This window comes from Bacillus rossius, chromosome 3 (assembly GCF_032445375.1).
Source record: "Bacillus rossius redtenbacheri isolate Brsri chromosome 3, Brsri_v3, whole genome shotgun sequence".
Lineage (NCBI taxonomy): Eukaryota > Metazoa > Arthropoda > Insecta > Phasmatodea > Bacillidae > Bacillus > Bacillus rossius.
In genome coordinates, this window is record NC_086332.1 from 113,253,269 (window position 1) to 113,275,007 (window position 21,739).

The window sequence follows — 21,739 nt, forward strand, 5'->3', positions numbered from 1 at the left end:
TTCCGTATCTGTTTGTAGAAGAAATGGTCGTCATCTAACTGCAGTGTGGTGGTTATTTAATGCGTTAATTATTCATCTTAAAAAATTACAAGCTATCACAAAAATTGACGATTTCACGAACAAAAAAAAGATCGTTATCGGAGTTAGGTTATGGTTTTTAAACGCATCTAGCCACTAGAGATCACACAATATTAACAACTGACGATCGTAAACTAAAATTAACAAGTTAACAAACACAACAACGTGAAAAATCTCAGCGCCTTGTTTGCTGTATCCTTTGAAATATACACGTGAACAAAAACTGCATTCATTAAATAAATACGTATGAAAATAAAATAAAAGCGAATATTGATATTTAATGATAACTTGATATTTAATGAAATTTCACTGTAACGCAATTTTGTGTGCTTGTTGAATAAGCAGTTTACCGTGAAGCCTTCATTTTCATTTCACACTTCACAGGCGAGAGAGCCAAAATCGTAACATAATCGAAGTTTTCCGATCGCTAATGAAAAAGCACCATATTGCAAGGATTTATTTATTTTACGGTCATTAAATATTTTAAATAACGCTTACCTACCCAACCCTTCCGGAAAATAAATAAAAACATTTATTTCACTGACCTGACATAACCTAACCTTTTACTTCGGGTATAAGGCTCTCTTGCTTGTAAAAAGTAGGCTTCCCGCGGTTTATTTTTTCGCTACAACTTCAGTAAATACTAGTTTTTGGTACCTCCGGGCTTTGTTTACAAATGACGTGCATAAATGAAAGCTAAATTTCTTAATCATGCCGAAAAATAAAGCTACTGCGGCATCACGTGCTGACGAGTTTAAGAATGAGGGATTATACGTCAGTGACGGAAAAATACTTTTCTGTAAATATTGTAATTGCCGTTTGGAGCATGAACGTAAGGACACGGTAAACAAGCACATAATTAGCGACAAACATGTAAAAGCTAAACGATCCCCATGCACTTTGAAACGACAGCTTTCTATCCCAGAAGCAGGAGTGGCGCAAATATGCGCAAAAAAACAAAAGGAAGATTTTGTTCTCGAAACTGTTGAAGCCTTTGTAGCTGCAGGTATTCCTCTTGAGAAACTTGACAACAGCAAGCTGACTGCATGGATGCAGAAGCATGTAAGTGGTGCTGGTGATCTTCCAACCGGATTGGATGAGGAAAAAGTACATTCTCCTACTTAGAGAGAAAAAAGAAGTGGAAATCAAGCAGCAGCTCTTGGGGAAAGATGTGGTCATACTCACAGATGAAACCACTGACAAGAGTAATAATTGTGTTTTCAACATCTTGTTTAAAATTCTGAAACCAGGTGCTGAACAAGATGTTATCTTAGGGGCTTCTTGCGTCCTTGATGCAGCAAATGCTGTTTGTTGTTCTCGGGCAGTGATTGATGTATGCTCCAAATATGAAGTCAAGGAAGAAAACATAATTGCATATGTTACAGATAGTGCCAGGTACATGACAAAATCTGCTGGCACCCTTGAAGGTGTATTTGGTGACCACATGTACCACATACAATGTTGGGCCCATAAAGTAAACATTGTTGGGCAAATCTGGCAAAACAACTTGGAAGAACTGAACCTCTTCGTTTGTAAGGTAAAGATGGCCTTTCTTAACACCAGAAAGAGGAGGCATGCATACCTTCAATTTCTTCTCCAGAAACATGGAGAAAACAAGGCTCTGGTCAAGTTATTCCCCATGCCAGTTGTTACACGTTGGAACACATGGTTTGAATCTGTATCATACCTCGCACTCCATCTGCACGACATTGTGGAGTTCTTTGAGCAGCTTAGCGAAGATAACTCTGGTGTTAAATATATCAAGGGACTCCAGAAGGAAGAGTTACAATGTCTTGAGGCCACTCTTACATTTGTGGCTCAAAACTGTAACACCTTTGTAGAGCTAATTAATTTTCTTGAAGGAACAAAGTATCCTACTGCTCATCAGTTGTGCACAAAATTGAGTAAACTGCAAACTACTCTTGATGTCTTGGCTAAGGGAATATTTCCTGAAAATGTTGAAGACATTTTGGCTGAAATGAAAACTGTCAACTCTGCAGCCCTTACAGAGCAGTTCAAGAACACAGCTAAACTCAGTCTTATAAAACTGATTGATCTGGTGAACACTGATCCATCTCGTCAACTATTTCTGGGAATCAGCGCTCTAATGAATCCTCAAAATGTAGGAAACATTCGTGTGGAGGAAAAAGAATTCCAGAAACATATTGGGAACCTACCTTTCCTTTGCAAGGTGCAGAAGACCTCTGTAGCGACAGGCTACATAACACTCCAAAACCTGGTTTCCCAAGAGCAGAAGAAACCGCATGTGAACTACATAGACATGGTGGACATACTATGTAAAATGAAAGCGGATTATCCTGAATTTGCAGCTGCTGCTTTAAAGTTAATATGGATACCTGCAACGAATGTGGACTCAGAAAGATCTTTTTCTAAGTATTCTGTAGTTGTAAGTGACAGAAGAAGATCTCTAAAACCACAGAATGCTGAACTGCTGACAATGGTGGCTTTTTCCTGAGCTTAATTATATTGCATTTATAGAACAAAGGTTTAACTGTAGTTTATTATATTTTAATTAATTTAGACTCTCTCCTGAACTCAGGAACAGTACTTACCTGCATAAGAATACTGAATATTTTAGTTGTTAATTTTTTATGTACTTTTATGTTTATGTTTAATGTGCATATTTTAAGTCTCTAACCACGAATTATTGAATCATTTGATCAAGGCAGCTCTGCTAGGTGTGTACATGTTATTACATGTGTTTTAATTTTTTATGACGATAAAGACGAAATCCACAATTCTTAATGACGAAAAGTCCTTTTTCATAACACCATAAAATCTTGGCTCTACTGATGCTATGTTGCCATACAGTACAGTGGAAAATCATAAATTTCAAAAAGTCCTTAAAATAGCTCAACCACTTTATTCAGTGCCATCTCGTAACACTTTTTCAAGAAGAGTAATACCTGAACTGTACAACAAAACAAAGGCAAAAATGTCTGAACATATTGCCAATGCAATAAGTTTATCCATAATTGCTTCTTTATCATTCACTTGTGATTTGTGGACATCTGCTAGCAACGAAGCATTCATGTCGCTGACATGTCATTTTATTGAAGATTTCGACATGAAGAAGTACTGTTTAGGGTGTTACAGCTTTCCTGGTGGACACACTGGTGAAGCAATTAGTGAGAAACTAGTAGAGTGCTTCAATGAATGGGACTTAGAAAATGCAGGGGACAAAGTGGACATGTACATTGTGAGTGATAATGGACGAAACCTTAAGTTGGGACTTTCACTATGCAAACTTAAGTTTACGCAGCTGCAGTGCTTTGCACATACACTGCAGCTTGTATTGCAAGATGCTGTTAAAGTAACATGTGAGATCAAAGAGGTACTGAAAAAGTCACGTTCGATTGTTGGACGATACAAACACAGTGCGCGAGCAACTGAACAGTTGCATCGAATTCAAGAAGAACTAGATCTGCCGGTACTAAACTTGATTCAAGACTGTCAGACAAGATGGAATTCAGAGTTTTTAATGCTGAAGAGATTGTTTGACAACAAGATACCTCTTTCTCGTCACTTACCAACACTGAACATGGACAATCTGCAGTTGAGTGAATGGAACCTTATTGACTCTTACATTAATATATTGCAACCATTGTATGATGCTACAACCCAACTTTGTGGTGAACGTTCACCATCAGCATCAATGGTCATTCCGGTCATTTTTTCTCTAAAAAATTGTCTGAAGGCCTACATCAACACCAATGCAAAACAGGGATGGGAGTTTGCAAATGAGGTACTTCTGGCTCTCCAAGCCCGATTTCCATGCTACGATCGAAAAGAGCCATACTTTACTGCAATGTTAGTAGACCCGAGGTTTAAGGCTGTTGTAATTCCAACGGAAGAAAAACTTTTGGCACGTAACCACCTGGATAAAAAAGTAAAAGAAATCACACAGGCAATGGCACAACCAGGTATTGTTTAATTTATTTGTAGGCCTAGTTATTTTATTTATACAAAAGCCACTATAGCATTGTGTAAGAATGTGGTGTTTCTTTTTCTTTCAGTAACAACTGCAGGTACCAGTGAGTTGGCACAGAGTTCTACTTCTCTCTGGAGTGTTTTTGACGAACTTGCTGAGAGCGAATCAAGTAACCAGATCATGTCATCAGAAACTGATTGCTATTTCAGTATGCCTGTTATACAAAGAAGTGATGGTCCCCTAAAGTGGTGGAGAGAAAAAGGAAAAGATGCGTTCCCTAACATGTGTAAAGTTGCAATGCAGTATTTAGGCATTCCTGCAACAGAAACAGCAAGTGAACGTGTGTTTTCTTCTGCTGGGAACATTGTATCCCCCAAGCGTATGTCCCTTTCCTCAGAACATACAGAGGAACTGGTGTTCATACACGAAAATGGAGGCATTTCATAGTATTGTTTATTTTTCAAAATTTTTATTTTAATACTCTGGCTTTTAAAAGTTAAAATGTTATGGTTATGATAGCCCATTTTTGAAATAAATAAATTTGCTTGGATACATATTGCACTTTTAAATAATTCCCGTTCCCGTCCCGTTTCCAGAGGGAAATCATAGCTTCCCGCCCGAATTTTTCCCGAACCAAAATTACCTATCCTGTACAGCCCTAGTGGATACTAATCTCACATTCCAGAAATTCTGGCAATGCAAATGGTGTAACGGGAGTAACTAAAGGAAATGCAACCTTGGCTAATATTGGTTCTAGATGTGGATTTTTACTAAGGGGATTATTGATGTACAAGTCAGGTACGACAGTCTGAGATTATCACGGGGAAATGAATGCTACTAATTTTGAAAAATGGCTGTCCGAACATGTTCTACCAAACTTGCCACCATTTTCTGCTGTAGTAATGGATAATGCGCCATGTCACTCCAAACAAGACTATAAGCCTCCTTCGAAATGCAGTACAAAAAAGAAATGATTGCATGGCTAAAATGCAGAGTTGTAATGTGTGATTAAAAAATGCTGAAATGCCTATTGATGGAACTAGTATGAAAGCATAAACCAAAGAGATTGTTTTTAAATTTATTTGAGCATGTTGAGTAAACCCATGACAGTTTAAAGTAGAATTTGTGAGTTTTGAGAATGTTTCCTAAGTGGCAGGGAAGATAGATAAATTTGGGGTGTCACCCACATTTGTAGGGATTTTTATTTTAGTGCATTGAAATGTTTGTGATGTATGTAGGAACTTCAGAGGTTAGGTTTGAACAGATTTTTCTCATTTTTTTTTGTGCTTTTGTAACTTCTCAGTGAAAAGCTTTGGCTGCACTCTTGGTTGATCCCAGATTTAAATGTGTTCTTCTATCAACAATGGAATTAGAAGCCATTCTAGCTTGGAAATTAAAAGTATGAAAACTGATTCCATTAATATACACGAAGTTAAAACTAGCATTCGCAGCTCCACACCAATGTCTTCTTTATTGACTGTCTTGGACAATATTTCAGCACAAGATAATAAAGATTATGATGAAGGAGAAGAGGTACGACGGTACTTAAAAGAACCCCGCATCAGCAGACATGAGAATCTATTAAATTGGTGAGAAAATGAAGGCACAAAGTACCGATATTTATCCAAAGTAGCTCTAAAGTATCTGTGGTGGGTTCCTGCCACAAAAGTAAATACAGAGCGTCTCTTTTCAGCAGCTGAGAATATTTCAGCATGAAGAGAAAACTTGCTTCCTCAGCATGTAGAACAATTGGTGTTTTTACATGCCAACTTAAAATAAAAGCTAAACTGCTGACAGGCTGTAACTAGAGCCTAATGTTTAAATGTTTTATATGCTACTAGATTTAAATGGTGTTTTATGTATATATTTTTTAAAATAGTTATTGTGTTTTGTTCTTGCCCCAAATGGTCATTGGAGTTCAATAATTTTTCCCGGTGTAGTAAAGAATTCATTTTATGTACTTATAACCATGGACATTTTTTGAAGGCTCAAAAGAACAGTACTTCAATTTATGTTGTATGATGGTGTACATGTTCATAAAACTAGGATAAGTTAATTTTATATATAAGGATTTTTGAAAAATAGTTTGTTTCATGTTTTTAAATAAAACAGATTAAAGCTGCAATTTTTTTTAATGTAGGGCACTTTATTATAGGGTTGGTGAGTGGAGATTTAAAAAAATTAAGATAATTTTTTTGCTTGTAAAATGCAACTATTCGCATTCCATTCGATTTCGCACAAATAGTTACAATTCGCTTTGCACTTCGATTCACAATGAAAATTTAACATTCGCACATGCCTAATGTGTAATAAACTACTACCTTCAAAATGTAACTCTGTGGAGTTGCAAAGTTTATATTGTTATAAGTAGAGGCACAATTATATGGTAATGTGCGATAAAACGAAATAACACCGAAAATTGCTTTAAAACACGAAATAAAACAAAATTGTGCGAAATCCGCGACATGTCACGAAATTTCGTCTAGCCTGATTATTTACGTTTTTTTTCCATTCTGTAAGGACAATTCACTATCTTCAGCACAATCAAATATTTCTGACAGTAACTAGCAGCCATATATATTATATGCGACGGTGATTCATTATAGATTTTAAAATGAAGTCTCGGAATTAACGTAATATTTTCTTTAAACGGTAATCTTGTGTACCATAATAATTTAAGATGTTGATAACTATGATACAATGGCCGCCGTTCACTTTATGTAAATACAAAAATAACAAACGTGAAAAATATGTTTTTCTAAGATTACGTTTTTAATCATTAAAATATTACACACTAAAGCGCATTGCTTTTACTGTTTATTTAAAATAAAGTACGTAGGGTACGAAAATAAAATTAACCCTGCTTAACGTAACGATTGTAAATAATAAATAGTACATGTTTATGTCGGTATTAATTTTCACGTACGTATGTTGGTATTCGGTATGCGTTTGTATTCGCATCTATTCTCCATTGTTTTGATCTTTCCAGCACGGCAAGTTTTTGCGTATTAAGAAGTTAAATTCTTCCTATGTAATTAAAAAATTTTGATAATGCCTAAAACGAAGGTTTCTGCCAGTGACCGATCAAAAGAATTTTCCAGCGAAGGATTTTATTTCAGTGATAAAATGTTAATGTGCAAATTCTGTAACTGCAGGCTAGACTACGAGAGACGCAATACGCTTGTGAAACGTGTCGCGAGTGAGAAACATAAGCGTTTGAGGCAAAACTCATCTGTTAAACGACATCCTTGTCTAAGAGTCTTTAATGCCATTAATTTGCTGTTCAACCCAAGAAATGTGAGTACGGTTAGCATAGAAGATGCAAACCTATAGAAGTCTCTGCATAACTTGCCTTCTGTTTCCCATATTCCCATTGATACATTCATACATGGCTATGTTGCTTTCAAAAAAATAATTGAGGATGAACTTTCATTGCCAGAAACAAGCCAAATTGATTTTGCATAGGTACTTTGCTCCCTTAAAGGGGACTACAGTGAATTTGCTCAAGTCAGTTTAAGGGCAATCTGGTTCCCAACATCAAATGTTGATGCAGAACGTTCATTTTCCAGGTACTCACTGGTAGTTAGTGACAGAAGACAATGTCTCACTCCAAAAAATGCGGAAAATTTAACTATGATAGTATTTCAATAAAACCGTCACTTTGGAAGTGCTTAATTGTGTAATTTTGTAGTGTATGTGATTGTAATTGTCGTGAAATTTTTAGTAGTTATTTAAAAGTTTGAATTTATGAATTTGCAAATGAACTTAATTGTAATTAGATCATGAGGTTTTAGTTTTTATTAATATTTGTTTCAATAAATTTGCATGTCGTACAGAAAAACAAGAAAATTTTTCCGTGGGTATTTTGAGCAAAAGAATAAAACCATATAACACCGAAATCTTTATTTCTTTACACCGAAATTTGTCTTAAAATAACACCACAAAATCTTGACTCTAGTTATAAGTTAGTGGAAACATAATTTGTGGGCATTTAAGTAAAATGAGGGTTATGTAGCTCATATCTCTTTAGCTGATAGCTGATAAGACATAAAATAGTATTTTTACGTTCAGTAAATACAAATGTCTTCCAATCTTGTGAGCTGTCAGCACAGGGGTAAAGAGGAAAGAGAGGATGAAGGATAACAGAGGAAGAAGGGAAAGGGAGTGTGTTGCAGTGGGGGATTCCGTCTCCCTTCCTACATTAATAACCATGTGAAGTATATTGGCAGGTAGTGTGTGATGAGTAATGGTACCGATTGTAAAGAGTAGGAAAAATAACGTGATTCGCAGCAAAGAGAGAGAAATAATTAGTAAAGTAATATCAATCTGTGATCAAAACGGTCGTGAAAAATGCAGTTCAATTCCTTTTCACAAAACAATGGAACGTGCTGCAAATTATACAGATATAAGCAAAGCAACAGTGATGCGTTTTCGGAAGAAACAAATTGCAATGCCAAATAAACTGCATACAACACCAGAGAAAAAGAGGTAAGCCATGCATTTAATACATGTGTAATAAGCTTCAGTGATGTTAAAAAAAATATATTTATCATTGGTTATGTTAGGTGTACGTATGTTTATTTCTTTTTGATTATTAAGAGTGCTACATTGTATATTTTATGAGCAGGCCACGAAAAAACCCAAAAATGAGATCCACAGCTTTGATAAATGTGTCATAAGAGACACAATCCAGGAATTCTATGCGGTAAAAAAAGTTATCCCTACAGTGCGCAAACTAATTTCTGCATTAGGGGACAAGTTGGTTGGCAGTGAAGCCCTCCATCTCAAGAGATTATTGCGAAGTATAGGCTTCGTCTGGAAACGGTGCAAAGACAGGCTCTGTTTGTTGATAATATGAGCTGATATAGTGGCATGGTGCTCCAAGTACCTCACAACCTTTATGAGTCGTGGGTAGATACTAATCTCACATTCCAGAAATTCTGGCAATGCAAAAATGATGTAACGGGAGTAACTAAAGGAAATGCAACCTTGGCTAATATTGGTTCTAGATGTGGATTTTTACTAAGGGGATTATTGATGTATAAGTCAGGTACGACAGATTATCACGGGGAAATGAATGCTACTAATTTTGAAAAATGGCTGTCCGAACATGTTCTACCAAACTTGCCGCCATTTTCTGATGTAGTAATGGATAATGCGCCATGTCACTCCAAACAAGACTATAAGCCTTCTTCGAAATGCAGGAAAAAAAAGAATGATTGCATGGCTAAAATGCAGAGTTGTAGTGTGTGATTAAAAAATGCTGAAATGCCTATTGATGGAACTAGTATGAAAGCATAAACCAAAGAATGTTTCGGGTTAATCAACTTTTAAAAAAATACAGGGCTTCACGTCATTTGACTCCCACTATACATCTTTGAAAGCAACGCTATTAAATTAGCGTGGGCAAAGATAAGGAGGTGCATCGGGATTGTAATACTGTGTAATTTTTCTGCGCAAGCACTTCAGACGCACACATTGGATGCTGTTAAATCCATAACGAATGACTGGGTGGGCTACTGCAATCATGTTGAAAAATTAGATTATAATTACTGAACAAGGGGATGCAAAATAGACATGGCAATGGACCAGTTTTTAGTAAATTTACATAATGATAGTGATGATGACAAATTCCTTCCATCAACAAGCAACAGTGTAAATGTCAACAGAGATAAAAATAGTGATAGTGCTACATCATGTTTGGCTCAGACTTTGTAAGAGCTGGTATTTATTCTTTGACTTATAGAGATTTCGTGATATTTTAATGTTTCCTTATCGCCTCATTTCATAGGACTGAGAGGTACCATTTTGCCACTCTTGGTTTATGTGAGCCGTGGACCAAACCAACACTGCATTCATTGTGGCGAGTTTACAAACTTTAGTCAAGATTTCTTTATAATCACTTAATGTTACAATTCTTGATGACTGTTTACATTGTATTCAATGTAACAAACTGCTATCATTCCTCTTTTTACGTTTTCACAGATATATAATTGAATGCTGCATATTTTTAGAACGCCTAGTATACAGCCAGGCCGTGTGCCACGACGTTCCATGTGCGCTACCCACCACCGCTTTGTTCTGCTGATCCGTGCTAAGCAATGTTTGTTGTTGGAACTATGGGGTGCAGCTCATTACTTTTGTGGTCCTTACAGTATATATATTGTTTAGTTGATGACTAAGAAAATTTGTTCCTATGATTATACTACATTTCTAATATTGATAATACTACATGAATGGAGTTATTTGTCAACATTACCTACATCTCTTACCAGGTATTAAGAATTTTTAAAGAAGTGCTTCATCATGATAGCGGAATATTCAGTTTGACTGAACTTTTTTTTTATCATAAAATCATAAACATGTAGTTTTTATTTAAATAAATAAGTAATAAAGACTGGTGGTACAAGTACCTTGATGTTTCTCGAGAGGGGAACGTGGTAGATGCTGCAGTTGCCCCCACCCACTTGTTCCATAGTGCCCCGTTAGCATTTCGTCACCACCTTTTGTCATCTCGAGCAACCTTGATGTCAATTAGATGTTAGGCTTGATTATTTCCATTCCATGTTTTTAAATACAGAATGTTCACAAATTGCAAAGCATAAATTTATTGGGTGGCATGGAATCCCAAAACAAGGAAGTTTTGTTAAGAATAAAAACATTCTAGGAATCAGCTATACTTTTTTATATTTTGTGAGTATATCTGTGTGCAAAAAAAACCCTTACCATAGCAGTTAACACACAAAATTGGAACACTGATTCTCCTGAATATAATTGACAGATCCATTAGTATGCATGGTAACATCATACAAAAAAATATAAAAATAAACTTGCCACAACTGTATAACTTAACAGTTTACAACACAAAATACTCACTGTAATTCCATACAGAAAGCATAATTTGTTTGTGTCCACGAACACACAAGACAAGCTTCATTAACTGTCATTTTACTCTACCAAGTTTAACTTCACAGATGTTAAGTCATCCCATCATTGCAACTGGATATTAAAAATTATTTTAAATAATATTTTGATCACTAGAAACATACCACAGTAATAAACCGCAAGTTGCAATAAAATAACTTATTAATAACTAATGAAACCTGTGTAATTGTAATTACGAGAGACTATCTAATGCTCATCATTAGCACAACCAGACCCTATTCTGTTGAAACATTTGTGCTAGCTTCAAAAGAGAGCTTGCCCATAAGATGTAGACCAGATTAAAAAGTATTAATATCACTCAGAAATAAAAAAAAACCTTGCATTGGTCACATCAAAGCACAGTATATGTTTTATGAAGAGAGACTGCTGATACTGCGAGGCGCAGTGAGTCCTAACCGATCATGGTTCTTTTCCTGCCCCTGGACCTGACTTCGTCCAGCTTCCTGAGCACCTCGGCAGAGTCCTTGTTGCACTTCCTGTAGCTGGCGAGGACGCAGGGGAAGAAGGAGTCCATGTCCGCATGAGTGCTGAGGAGCGCTCGTTCCAGGACGTACAGGTCTACCGCCTTGTCCTCCGCCGTGGCCTGCCCCACGCTCAGCCCGAAGTCTATCAGCACCAGCCTGTCCTCTGCATCGCCCGTCGCCAAGAGCATGTTGGACGTGGTGAGGTCCCCGTGGATCAGGTTGTGGGCGTGCATCCTCCCCACGGCCGAGCCGACCTGCTTGGCCACGTCGCTCAACCTGGCCTCTCGCTCCTCTCCGTTGGTCAGCGACGCTATGTAGTCCTTCACTGTCACGCTGTCGTCCATGTATTCCATGAATATGCACTTCCTGTTCATGTCCACCAAGTACACTGCAGGTGTTCTGATCCCTGCACAGTAAAATACACATTCACTACCCACATTACAATACATGAAGTTACATTTTCATAAACAAAAAAAATTGTCATAGAGGTATATATTTTATTTGGTTTATTTGTTTGGCTGTTTACATATTTTTAATGGTTTATCCATATACTGGATGAATTTCATTGCCCCGTTCATCCACAAAAATAAAAAGCAGTCGATTATAAAAATATTTTTACATGTTTTTCATCACTTGGATTACATAAAAAAACTAGCTGCCCGACCCGGCTTCGCACGGCTATACTAATGGGAAAAAATTAAGCCACATCTCCCATTTACAGTAATGGTAAATAAAAAAAATTCAGTGAAAATTTATTACAATGCTGTATAATGTACCGGAGAGAAAATGAATAGCACCGGTTTCCCGACTCGTGCACGCAACGTACAACTGATGTACCCGTACTTCGCTAAGGCAGTCTACAGGCAGATCACTCTTGCGCCGCTCATTATACATGCCCCTCCTTGTGGGTACGCCACTGCCGCGCGATGCCCGTTGCCATGGAGACGCAGAAGGCATGAACAATGCAAAATCCTGTTCTCATGCAGTTAAAGTACCCACTGTTGCCTGGTTTTAACCACCCATGGGATCTAATTTTTGGAAAATGTCATCCTGCGTAACATAAGGAACATTACTGTGAAGTTTCAAGTCTGTAAAATATATATACTTTGCAGTGTGGTGGGTACGAGACGCACCACCTTACAAACTTGCGCACGAAGACACCAAATTAAATTGAAATGATTAAATTTAAATGAATAAATTGAAATGATTAAATTGAATTATTCCAGCTAGATGGAACACACAGAAGCTTCTGAGGTTGAGTTGAATCAGATCATAGACACATTTAACACAATTATTATATTTATTACTTTAACCCTTTCCTGCCTGGTGGTACTTGTGAGTCCCACAATCTTTGAAGCCCCATAGAAATAGTGTGTGCATGTTTGAAACCACATGCTGCCTGTTGGGACCTCTGGGTCCCTGTATAGCTCCGCTCTGCCAGTTGTCGAAGAAGTTCGATTGACAGCCAAGAGGTTGCAGCACTAAAACGGCAGCACTGCACCAGTCTGGAGCGCCCTTTTTTTTGTTTGTTGAGCTGGACATATAATAATTGCCTGTCAGGACTTAAAAGTCCCATCATTAAAAAATATATTAAATATAAATAAAAAAATTTGGAAAAAATTATGGCCTCCTTTTATGCCTACTTAAATATAAAAATGAAATAAAAATTACAAAATTCAATTTTTTTACATTTCTCGGCAGGAAAGGGTTAACATCTTTATAATGGCAACCTCAAACAAACAGCAGGTACATAAGTGATCTGAAACGCGTAATGCGAACTCCAAGTATTTCATTAGTATCCATATGTAAGTACACAATTAGGCTTGCTAGCGTTGATACTCCAAAAATTATATACATAGTTTCCTAGGTAAATTACAAGCACACACAGGTGCTGAAAAATATAAAATGGCTCAATAAAACAAGATAAATTAGTACAGAAAACATACAGAAAGGCCTTTCATTAAACACGACGTCGTGGGTCTACGCAATTACACATGACTGGTCGGTTGGGCTTTGGCGTATGAGACGGTGATACAAGAGCAAACTAGAAAAATTACGTTAGGACAACGTCTCATACTTGCAAGACGACGAACAACAGGGATAGTACAGGGGCCCTAGCAAGTTTAACTTGGCACGTTGCTAAAGGAAATCAAAAACAGAGATATTATTTACACATGGCTAAATTCAACAAGAAAAATGCCAAGCCAGGGTAATAGGCAATCCCGCGGGGCCACATTGCAAAACTAATAACAGCAACGTTTATAGTCGGATAGGTATTGGGTTGTTCCCAACGTAAGACTATGTAAAGGGTTAATCGTTAGCTCTAGAAATGGACTGAAATTTACTGGAAACAGCCCATTACGTTACGTTCGCCAAACATGGCTACAACATGCAAAGAAGCAACGAGAAGTCAATTACCGACCATGACGGAGCCCAGACGACCAGTACCCGCAGGCTGGGAAAGCGTAAGCGAAGCGACAGACCCGAGGCCTACTTCCTCGCACCCTTATATAAAAAACATAGATGGCGCTTCAGTCGCGGCTCTGTGAATGCAGGTGGGAGAGCGCCGACGTCACACAACCTGGGGGAGGGGAAATCCGGGGGGGGGGGGGGGGGGGAAGTGGGAAGGGGAGGGAAATCAGTGCACATGACCTCAAGAAGACAGCGCAGCCTCTTCAACTTGAAAAAAAGGGCAATAAAAAAACAAATTAAACACAGAGGAAAAAAAATAATAGTTTAGGTTTGCGATTTAAAGTGATAAAAAGTATTTAAATACTAATTGAACTTTTATGAGGGTACTGATTGCTTCGTTGTTAATATCACACGGGTGTTTTTTACTTGTATGGGAAAATTAAGAATGATAAGGCATCTAGTGCGTGGCAACAATGTTAATAGGCAATAGGAAATAAACTTCTAGCGCCTGCGGCATTGTCAACACACACTTCGTACGTGTACTGCATGTTGTATCTAACCCCCTACAATGCATTTTATTCTAAAAAGGACTTTTAGTAAGGATCCCTAATGTTATTGATATTATAATATAGCCTATAGTCTTCCTCGATAAATGTACTATCCAACACTGAAAGAATTTTTCAAATTGGATTAGTGGTTCCTGAGATTAGCACGTTCAAACAAACAAACAAACAAACAAACCTTTCAGCTTTATAATATTAGTATTGAAGTATAGATATAAAAAACTTACTTACACACAACCACCTCATTTTTCACACATTTTATATTGTTGTAAGAAAAAATCATATAAGCATTAATTCGTTTACAGTTATAGCTATTTCAAGTTTTGTGTAGCAAGTTACCCATAGAGTGACAACACTATGAAAGTGATCACAGAAGTTTGTTGGATTGAGAATCCAGGAACAACATTTTGGTGTATTATTTGAGTTTATTGCTCGTGGTCATGTGTTTTCTTTTCCAAGTATTATTCACTTGGCTATTATTTATGTACTGCTAGGTCTATTCTAGTGAACAAGGAGATCTGTGTGCACGTTTGTATGTGCGAGTGCATATGTGTGCACAGCACATGTGTACATGTGTGAGATTATATATGTACATAAAACTCAGCGCTGGTAGTTGTCACTAACATGGTGCAAGTATCATGACTTTAAAAATTGTTTTTAAATTTATGATCTGTAACAATATGTAGGTAGTTATACTGATTATTGAAGGAAAATATCATTTCCCCATCTCATTCACAGTAAGTAGTCTTTAGTTTCCTACTGGTGACTGGCCACACTAAAATAACAGATATGAAAATAAGTAATTAAATGATGTAAGACATTTTATGATACACAAAATAAGCAAGCAATGTAAATTTTTTTAAAAGAATATAAAAATTTGTAGCTACCACAAAAATGCAGCAATAAAAGAAAAATCAACATAAAAAAAAGGGGTGTGACAATTATACACAAATAAAACTTACATATGGGGTCCAAAAATTTTAACAGAAAACCTAAAAACCTTAATGTAAGCTGTTATCTAAAAGCTTATATGCACAATTTACAAGTACGAAAAAATTAACAATCAATAAAATACAGTGGTTACAGTATACCTAATATCTATACTAACATGTCACATTATTTTCAGAATTACTAAATTTTAATAAAAACATAGTTTCATTATTGGCTTCCAATCCTTTTTCACGTACACCATTTCCTCAGTGGCAGAACAAAGAGAGTTGTGATATCACAGAAGAGAACCACATCAATAAATTTTTAGAATGAGAAAAATATTCCAATATTCTCTGTACCTATCTAAATAAAAAATGCTTTACACAAGTACAATTTTATTCTCAGATTTAAAATGTCATGAAATTTCTTTCAAGTGATTAAATTTATAAACAGATTGTTCAAATTGTACATATCACTATACTCCCATCCCTTGAAGTAATGCCCTAAATTTTTCAAGGAAAACAAATCGCTAATGAAATACTTTTTTTCCATAAGTGTGTGTTTCAGACAAAATAAATTGGTTTCCTAACATAAATGTGCTTAATGACTATAATTTTAATCAATTTACAAAAATAATTATAAGTCTATACATTAAAATTAAAAATACATTTAAATAATAAACATTATAATTACATTTTGAGATTAAATAGTGTAAAAAAAAACTTGGCTGGAGTGTGCGAATAACCAAACTCAAATGTGAAAGACTATTTAATGTATGACTTTGGGAGTCCACGTTTAAGGTGAATCTGTAATCATTTCCTTGTAACATCAAATGAATGTATTTCTGAAATATGAAATAAATACAGCAATGGGAAAATATATAAAAAATCTTAACGTATTTGGCAGCCTTAAAAAGAAATGGTAAACTATATTAATTATTATGAACTTGATCATCTAGAAGCATTATGAAACTTTTATTCTCATAACATGTGTGAACATTGAAAACAAAATCATTTACAATACATGTATTGATCACACTTATGGCAATACTCAGAATTGTGATAATTATTAACTATATAAGTTTCTTGAATCAAAAATAAAAGTTACCGTAAAATGGGTTGAACAGAAACAGTCCGTTCAGAGAACCATAAAAACCCAATTCTTCAATGTAAAGTACTCATAATAATGTTGGCAAACAACTTGAAAAATATAAAAATTTTAAATGAATGATTTTATTCATAGACTTTTTGAGCAGGCTATTTCTATTCACCCCGTTTTATGGTATCAAATTACATAAATATTTAATACTGATGTTTAAAATATATCAGATCAATTTGAGTGCAAACTTCTAATTTAAGTTGATATCTGTAAAAAATAAATATTTTCTGACTTTCCAAATTAAAATATTTGCAATGTAAGAATGTAATTTTTAGTTTGTTAACCCACCCACCATCTTGTATATGCTAAGACTAAATATGTGGCAAGAAATGTTTAGGTCAGAAATATTTTAAAAAATTTCCAAATTTCAAAAATAAGCACATTAACTTAATGCACATTAATGATTGATGGTATTACTACTACTAACTTCAGCTCAAGAGGTGATTGAATTCTAGTTCCCAGACCTCTGAAAGAGGTCTGGATGCACCTTCGTAGATGAACATGTCTTCAGATGCAATGAGCGGAAATAGCACGGTAGGATGCCGTTCTACAGGCATCATGCACAAGGGAGATTTGGAACAAGCTCATTAACGAAACATAATCAGGAAGATGCACTGGAAGTAGGCAACATCTGTTCCTCAAAGACTGTCTACTGCTGAAGAAAACACAAAAAAAAAAAGAAATAGCAAAATAAGAAAGAATTATGATTGTAAGTTGAAAAAAAACTTTTTATTCGACTTACAATCATAAATCATTCTTAGATGACAATATTTTTTATGTACAGGATCTTCTGACGTACTGAATTAAAACAGCAAGCATCATGTACCACAGGATCAAGCCAAAAGCATCAAGCCTTCAGAATCCAGTGATAAACTTCAATATTTGAAACTGAAGAATTAGTGCAAATTAGTGCAGTGAGTAAACAATGACTGGTGGCGGTAGTGTGAAAAAGGCAGGTATTGTAATGTAAGTTTTAAACTGTTACTTTTCATGAACTAGTAGGAATTAAGAAACCATGTTTTCAGGATACATTTAGGGACGTCAGTAAATCTGTATTGTACGGATTAGCGCCAAAAAAAATCGTACAAATATGAAATAACTTTCATTATATGCTATCTTACGTCCTCTTTTCAGAACCGCCTGCGGAGATAAAAAATTCCGTTCATCACCATTGTTGCTTGTTTACAAGTATGATTATTTTTTTCGCGACGTAGTTGAACGACTACATCACGTAAAAAGAAAATTACGTGAGTTCCTACTGTTCATCCTTTTTCCCGGTTTGTTAGGTCAGGTCAGCTACATTATAAATACTTTAAAACTAAACAACCATTAAAATTAATTTTTATTATTTTTAATGTCCGTTCAGTTTCAAAGTATTTATACTGTAGCTGACCTGACCTTATCTACCTTTGTCCCGTTTTGTTAGGTCAGGTCAGTTACATTATAAATACTTAAAACTATACAAGTAAAATTATTTGATATTATTTTAATTTCCGTTTATTTTGAATTATTTATCATGTAACTAACCTTACCTAATGGAAAATTTCTGTTATTTAGGCATTCACGCACACACGGCAAAATATAAAATGGCGTCTGTTAAATGATTACATAGGGCTTGTATTGCAAAATAAGAACGGCGATATCTCCAAAAGTAATTGGAATATTTAATCTCCGCAGGCGGTTCTGAAAAGAGGACGTAAAAGAGCATATAATGAAAGTTATTTCATATTTGTACGATTTTTTTTGGCGCTAATCCGTACAATACAGATTTACCGGGACGTCTCTAGTATCAACTTGAAAAACATATTTTCCAGTTTTATTTACTTTTCGTTCCCCGAAGCCGCAACGTTCGATGCTGGTTTAGTAATATAAGCAATAAACTATTATTTTTCACAAGCTACATAGTAGGAATTTAAAAAAGCATCCCTTCAGTGTAAGGGACTAGTGTAGTGTGTAAAAACCATGTTTTTTTTTTCTCTTTCCGTTTTAAAAAGCCTCGTTGACTGAAAATTACTAACGAGAAATATAACGAATTAATTTTCTGGTTTACCTTTTTTTTTTATTTATTTTTAGTGGTGCCCAGTACACAATTTACTTTTTTTCTCTTTGAAAAGTGGCTCTTATTTAAAATTACCAATTTTTCATCGTAATAAGTGTTAAAAAAGTACCTGCAATTTTGCACTTCAAAATAGTCCTTGCTTCAGCTTTAATTCTTTCTTTATTAAGTTGTTCATCCAAATCCTCATGTCGGTAAGTTTTCCTAAATCTTTCTTTCACCAAAGTAAGTTTACCCAAATAAATTCCTTTGTACAGTCTAGCCTCGGCACCTTGACCAATCAACTGGAAACTGGGATCAACCATAATATTATAACTATACGAACATAGGGGACTACGAACAATTTCAAGAAAATGTTACTGAAGAGTTAATTTTTTTAAAGGTAACAAAATAAACAAAACATATAACCCTTGAGTCACTACGAAGGAAGAGTAGTACTAAAATCTAAAAGCAAATAAAAAAACACAGACATAGAGTATGTGTATACCAATATTTTATAAAGTGGTGAAATAGAAATAATTAATTAAACGTACTCCCCCCTAGGCAGTAATAAAAGCACGAGAGACAGTATCGTTCATTGTCAGCTATCGAGACGTACCCACCCACGAGCACCATTGTCGAGTCCATTCCTCGAACTGTGCAGTGTGTAATTCCAATATTTGTTCTTTTGGATATTAAGCTATCAAGATGTAACGTGCCGCTTCGCTCAATATGAAATTTCGTCTAAAGAACAAATATAGATTGGCCGTGGAAGCGCCAGGCAGAAACAGTACTAAACACATTACCCATAGGGGCACAGCGCACACACAACAAAATATATGATTAACCTCCTTAAAACTTGGTAAGGTTATGTGGATCGTGATCAAGGATAAGAAATTAATAAGACCTGGTTTGGTTTACATTGGCATTTACTTAATGATTTTGTTGCTGTTATTTCTACTTTACAAACCTTATTCTACTGAAGATAACCTATGGCATTACAGCCGAAACAAAATACCAAGAAAATTGTTGACCTTATTTGCTATACTTAATACAGTAAATATTGTTAAACAATAAACCAAATGGGAGGCCCCGGGGCGAGATATTATAATAAGTAACAATGGTTATATTTGACTGAATTTAAGGTCATTTGGTTTCTTAACTTTACAGGCCATTGAATATTGAGAATATTGAGCGCGCAGGCTCTTCATAAGACAAATTATAAAAAAAATAATTACATTTACTCGTTAAATGAATAAAAGTTTCCTGAAACTGGTTGTTCAGAATTATAAATTATTTTAGGGTTTTTTCCACTCAGGGAAAAATATGTTGAAAGCTGGAACTCTTGAGAAATTCTCCGATTGCAGGAGGCGATGAATTTCGGTGAACTAACTCATGAACTGCATGGGAGTTGAATTTGGAGCGGAATCTCTCATCCTAGTTCTTGATCCCCGCCTGCAACCAGTATTCCCATCAAATTAGGTTGGTTAACAGGCGGCTGATGTTGGGCGAAGTTAAGCCCACGAGAACCGGAAAAGAAAAGGTGTGTGTGGGGCGACGAAATAACTTACCTAAGCTGCGGGGTGGAGTAGATCAGGTCGGTCCCTGGAGATGGCCAGGTGATGCGCGACGCGGAAGATTGCTGTCGCCATGAAGAATAATAAGTAAAGACAAAAAAACTATTTCAAAAAATAAACTATTTCGGGCAGCAAAAAAATTAAAAATTGAGTGCTAAGGCACATGGCCTTGTCGATAACCAACTACATGCTTTAGAGAAAGCCGTTCACGACTTTTCAGAAGCGCGTTGTCTCGGGCTGCGAAGAGAGATCCGCCCTTACCGCGTGCTGCCTGCCGAATCGTCAAAAATGGCGCCGGCTCGCCTAATTAAAGCTGTCTTTGGTCGCCTGTCCAGGGGAGGGGCTTCGGAAAACCCGAAGGGAACCCGAATGGTTCCGAAAGAAAAAAAAGGGCTCCGGCGACCTATCGACTGAGTGTGAGGTCGACTGTTTCTCCTGGTGGGGATAGGGTGGTCAGTAGTGCGCTCTCGCTCTCAGCTAGTTCGTCCTTTCGCCGCTAGATGGCGTGGGCATGCAGATCGGAGTATCGCAGAGACCATCGTGGCACTTGGTGGCCGCCATTTTGCAAGTGGGGGGGATTTTGGCCTTGAGGTTGGTCATTGCCGCGGCTGGCCGATGACCGCTGTGGACCAGGACGGGGTGGAGGGTATGTCCGGTGAATGACCTGCCCTGGGAGACTTCGCCAGCCAGGCGTCGGGACGTGCGGCGGAGCTTGAAAAAAGGACACCAAAACGTGTTAGAGACCGCAAACTTCAGCACACCTCCGAGAAGGGGTGGAGGTGACCATGGGAAGCTTAGGGCGGCTACTTTCGTCACGCGTAGCGCTAAACTCGTGACGAGACGCGACGGCCAGTGGATACCGTTGCTGATGATAGCCCTGTAGTCGGCTAGACCCAGCAAATTTGGTAGGAAACGGCGGTGAGAGCACTATACTGCTCAACAAGCTAACCTGCCGGTACACTCGACCAAACAAGTTTGGATGGGGGCGAAAGCAGCGGGCGAAGGAGGAAAATTGAAGTTATAAAAAAATTTAAAATTTTGTAAAACTAAGAAAATAAAAAAAATCCTGCCTAAAGTAGCACTGATTCGACACAAAGACAACAGTTAGTCACGTTATTTTTTAGAACTATCAAATATTGAATCGCAGTTATTTTATTCATATCGTGTCTCACCACTTTCAGCTCCTTGCAGAGGCCGAATGTGTCTCGGAATACACCCACTAGATCTTACGCGAGCTTTATCCTACCATACTTCTCATCATTCAAGTCAATCAAATTACCAGCATGGATGTGTGCCAGCTGCAATTAATGTAAGTGTACTTAACTAGTGCATGTGTGCACCGCAAAAAAAAAGTTCGCCCTGCTGTGACCTGACTTGTAAGCACTCATTTACCCGTATAGCCATTTTCCCATCCCGGTAAGCAATCTAATGAGAATGTTAGTCTAGTAGGGGTGTGTGTCCACAGGCCGAAACACATGGGCCAACTAGTTCAAACTAGTCTGGACACAAACCATTCTTATCCAGCACGGTGTAATGTTTCTTCTAATTATGTATTTGAACTCATTGAATTTGTAGTTGATACTGGGCGCCACTCCTACGTATACATTAACTTTGTTATCAAAGAA

At 36.7% G+C, this 21,739-nt stretch overlaps 1 protein-coding gene across 2 annotated transcripts; it reads right to left on the minus strand.

Annotated features, from left to right (window-relative positions):
* Nucleotides 1-7,847: 7,847 nt before the first annotated feature.
* Nucleotides 7,848-18,976, minus strand: LOC134531157 (EKC/KEOPS complex subunit TP53RK). 2 transcript variants are annotated; one of them, XM_063366778.1, is made up of 2 exons: nucleotides 18,671-18,976; nucleotides 7,848-11,845 (listed from the first exon to the last, which is right to left on the minus strand). In XM_063366778.1, exons 1-2 carry the CDS (start codon nucleotides 18,861-18,863, stop codon nucleotides 11,367-11,369), a joined length of 672 nt encoding a protein of 223 aa, XP_063222848.1. In that variant the 5' UTR covers nucleotides 18,864-18,976; the 3' UTR covers nucleotides 7,848-11,366. The 2 variants fall into 2 exon arrangements, with proteins under 2 accessions (XP_063222848.1, XP_063222849.1); XM_063366779.1 differs by lacking the exon at nucleotides 18,671-18,976 and adding an exon at nucleotides 18,553-18,646 and having other exon boundaries at nucleotides 10,706-11,845.
* Nucleotides 18,977-21,739: the final 2,763 nt, after the last annotated feature.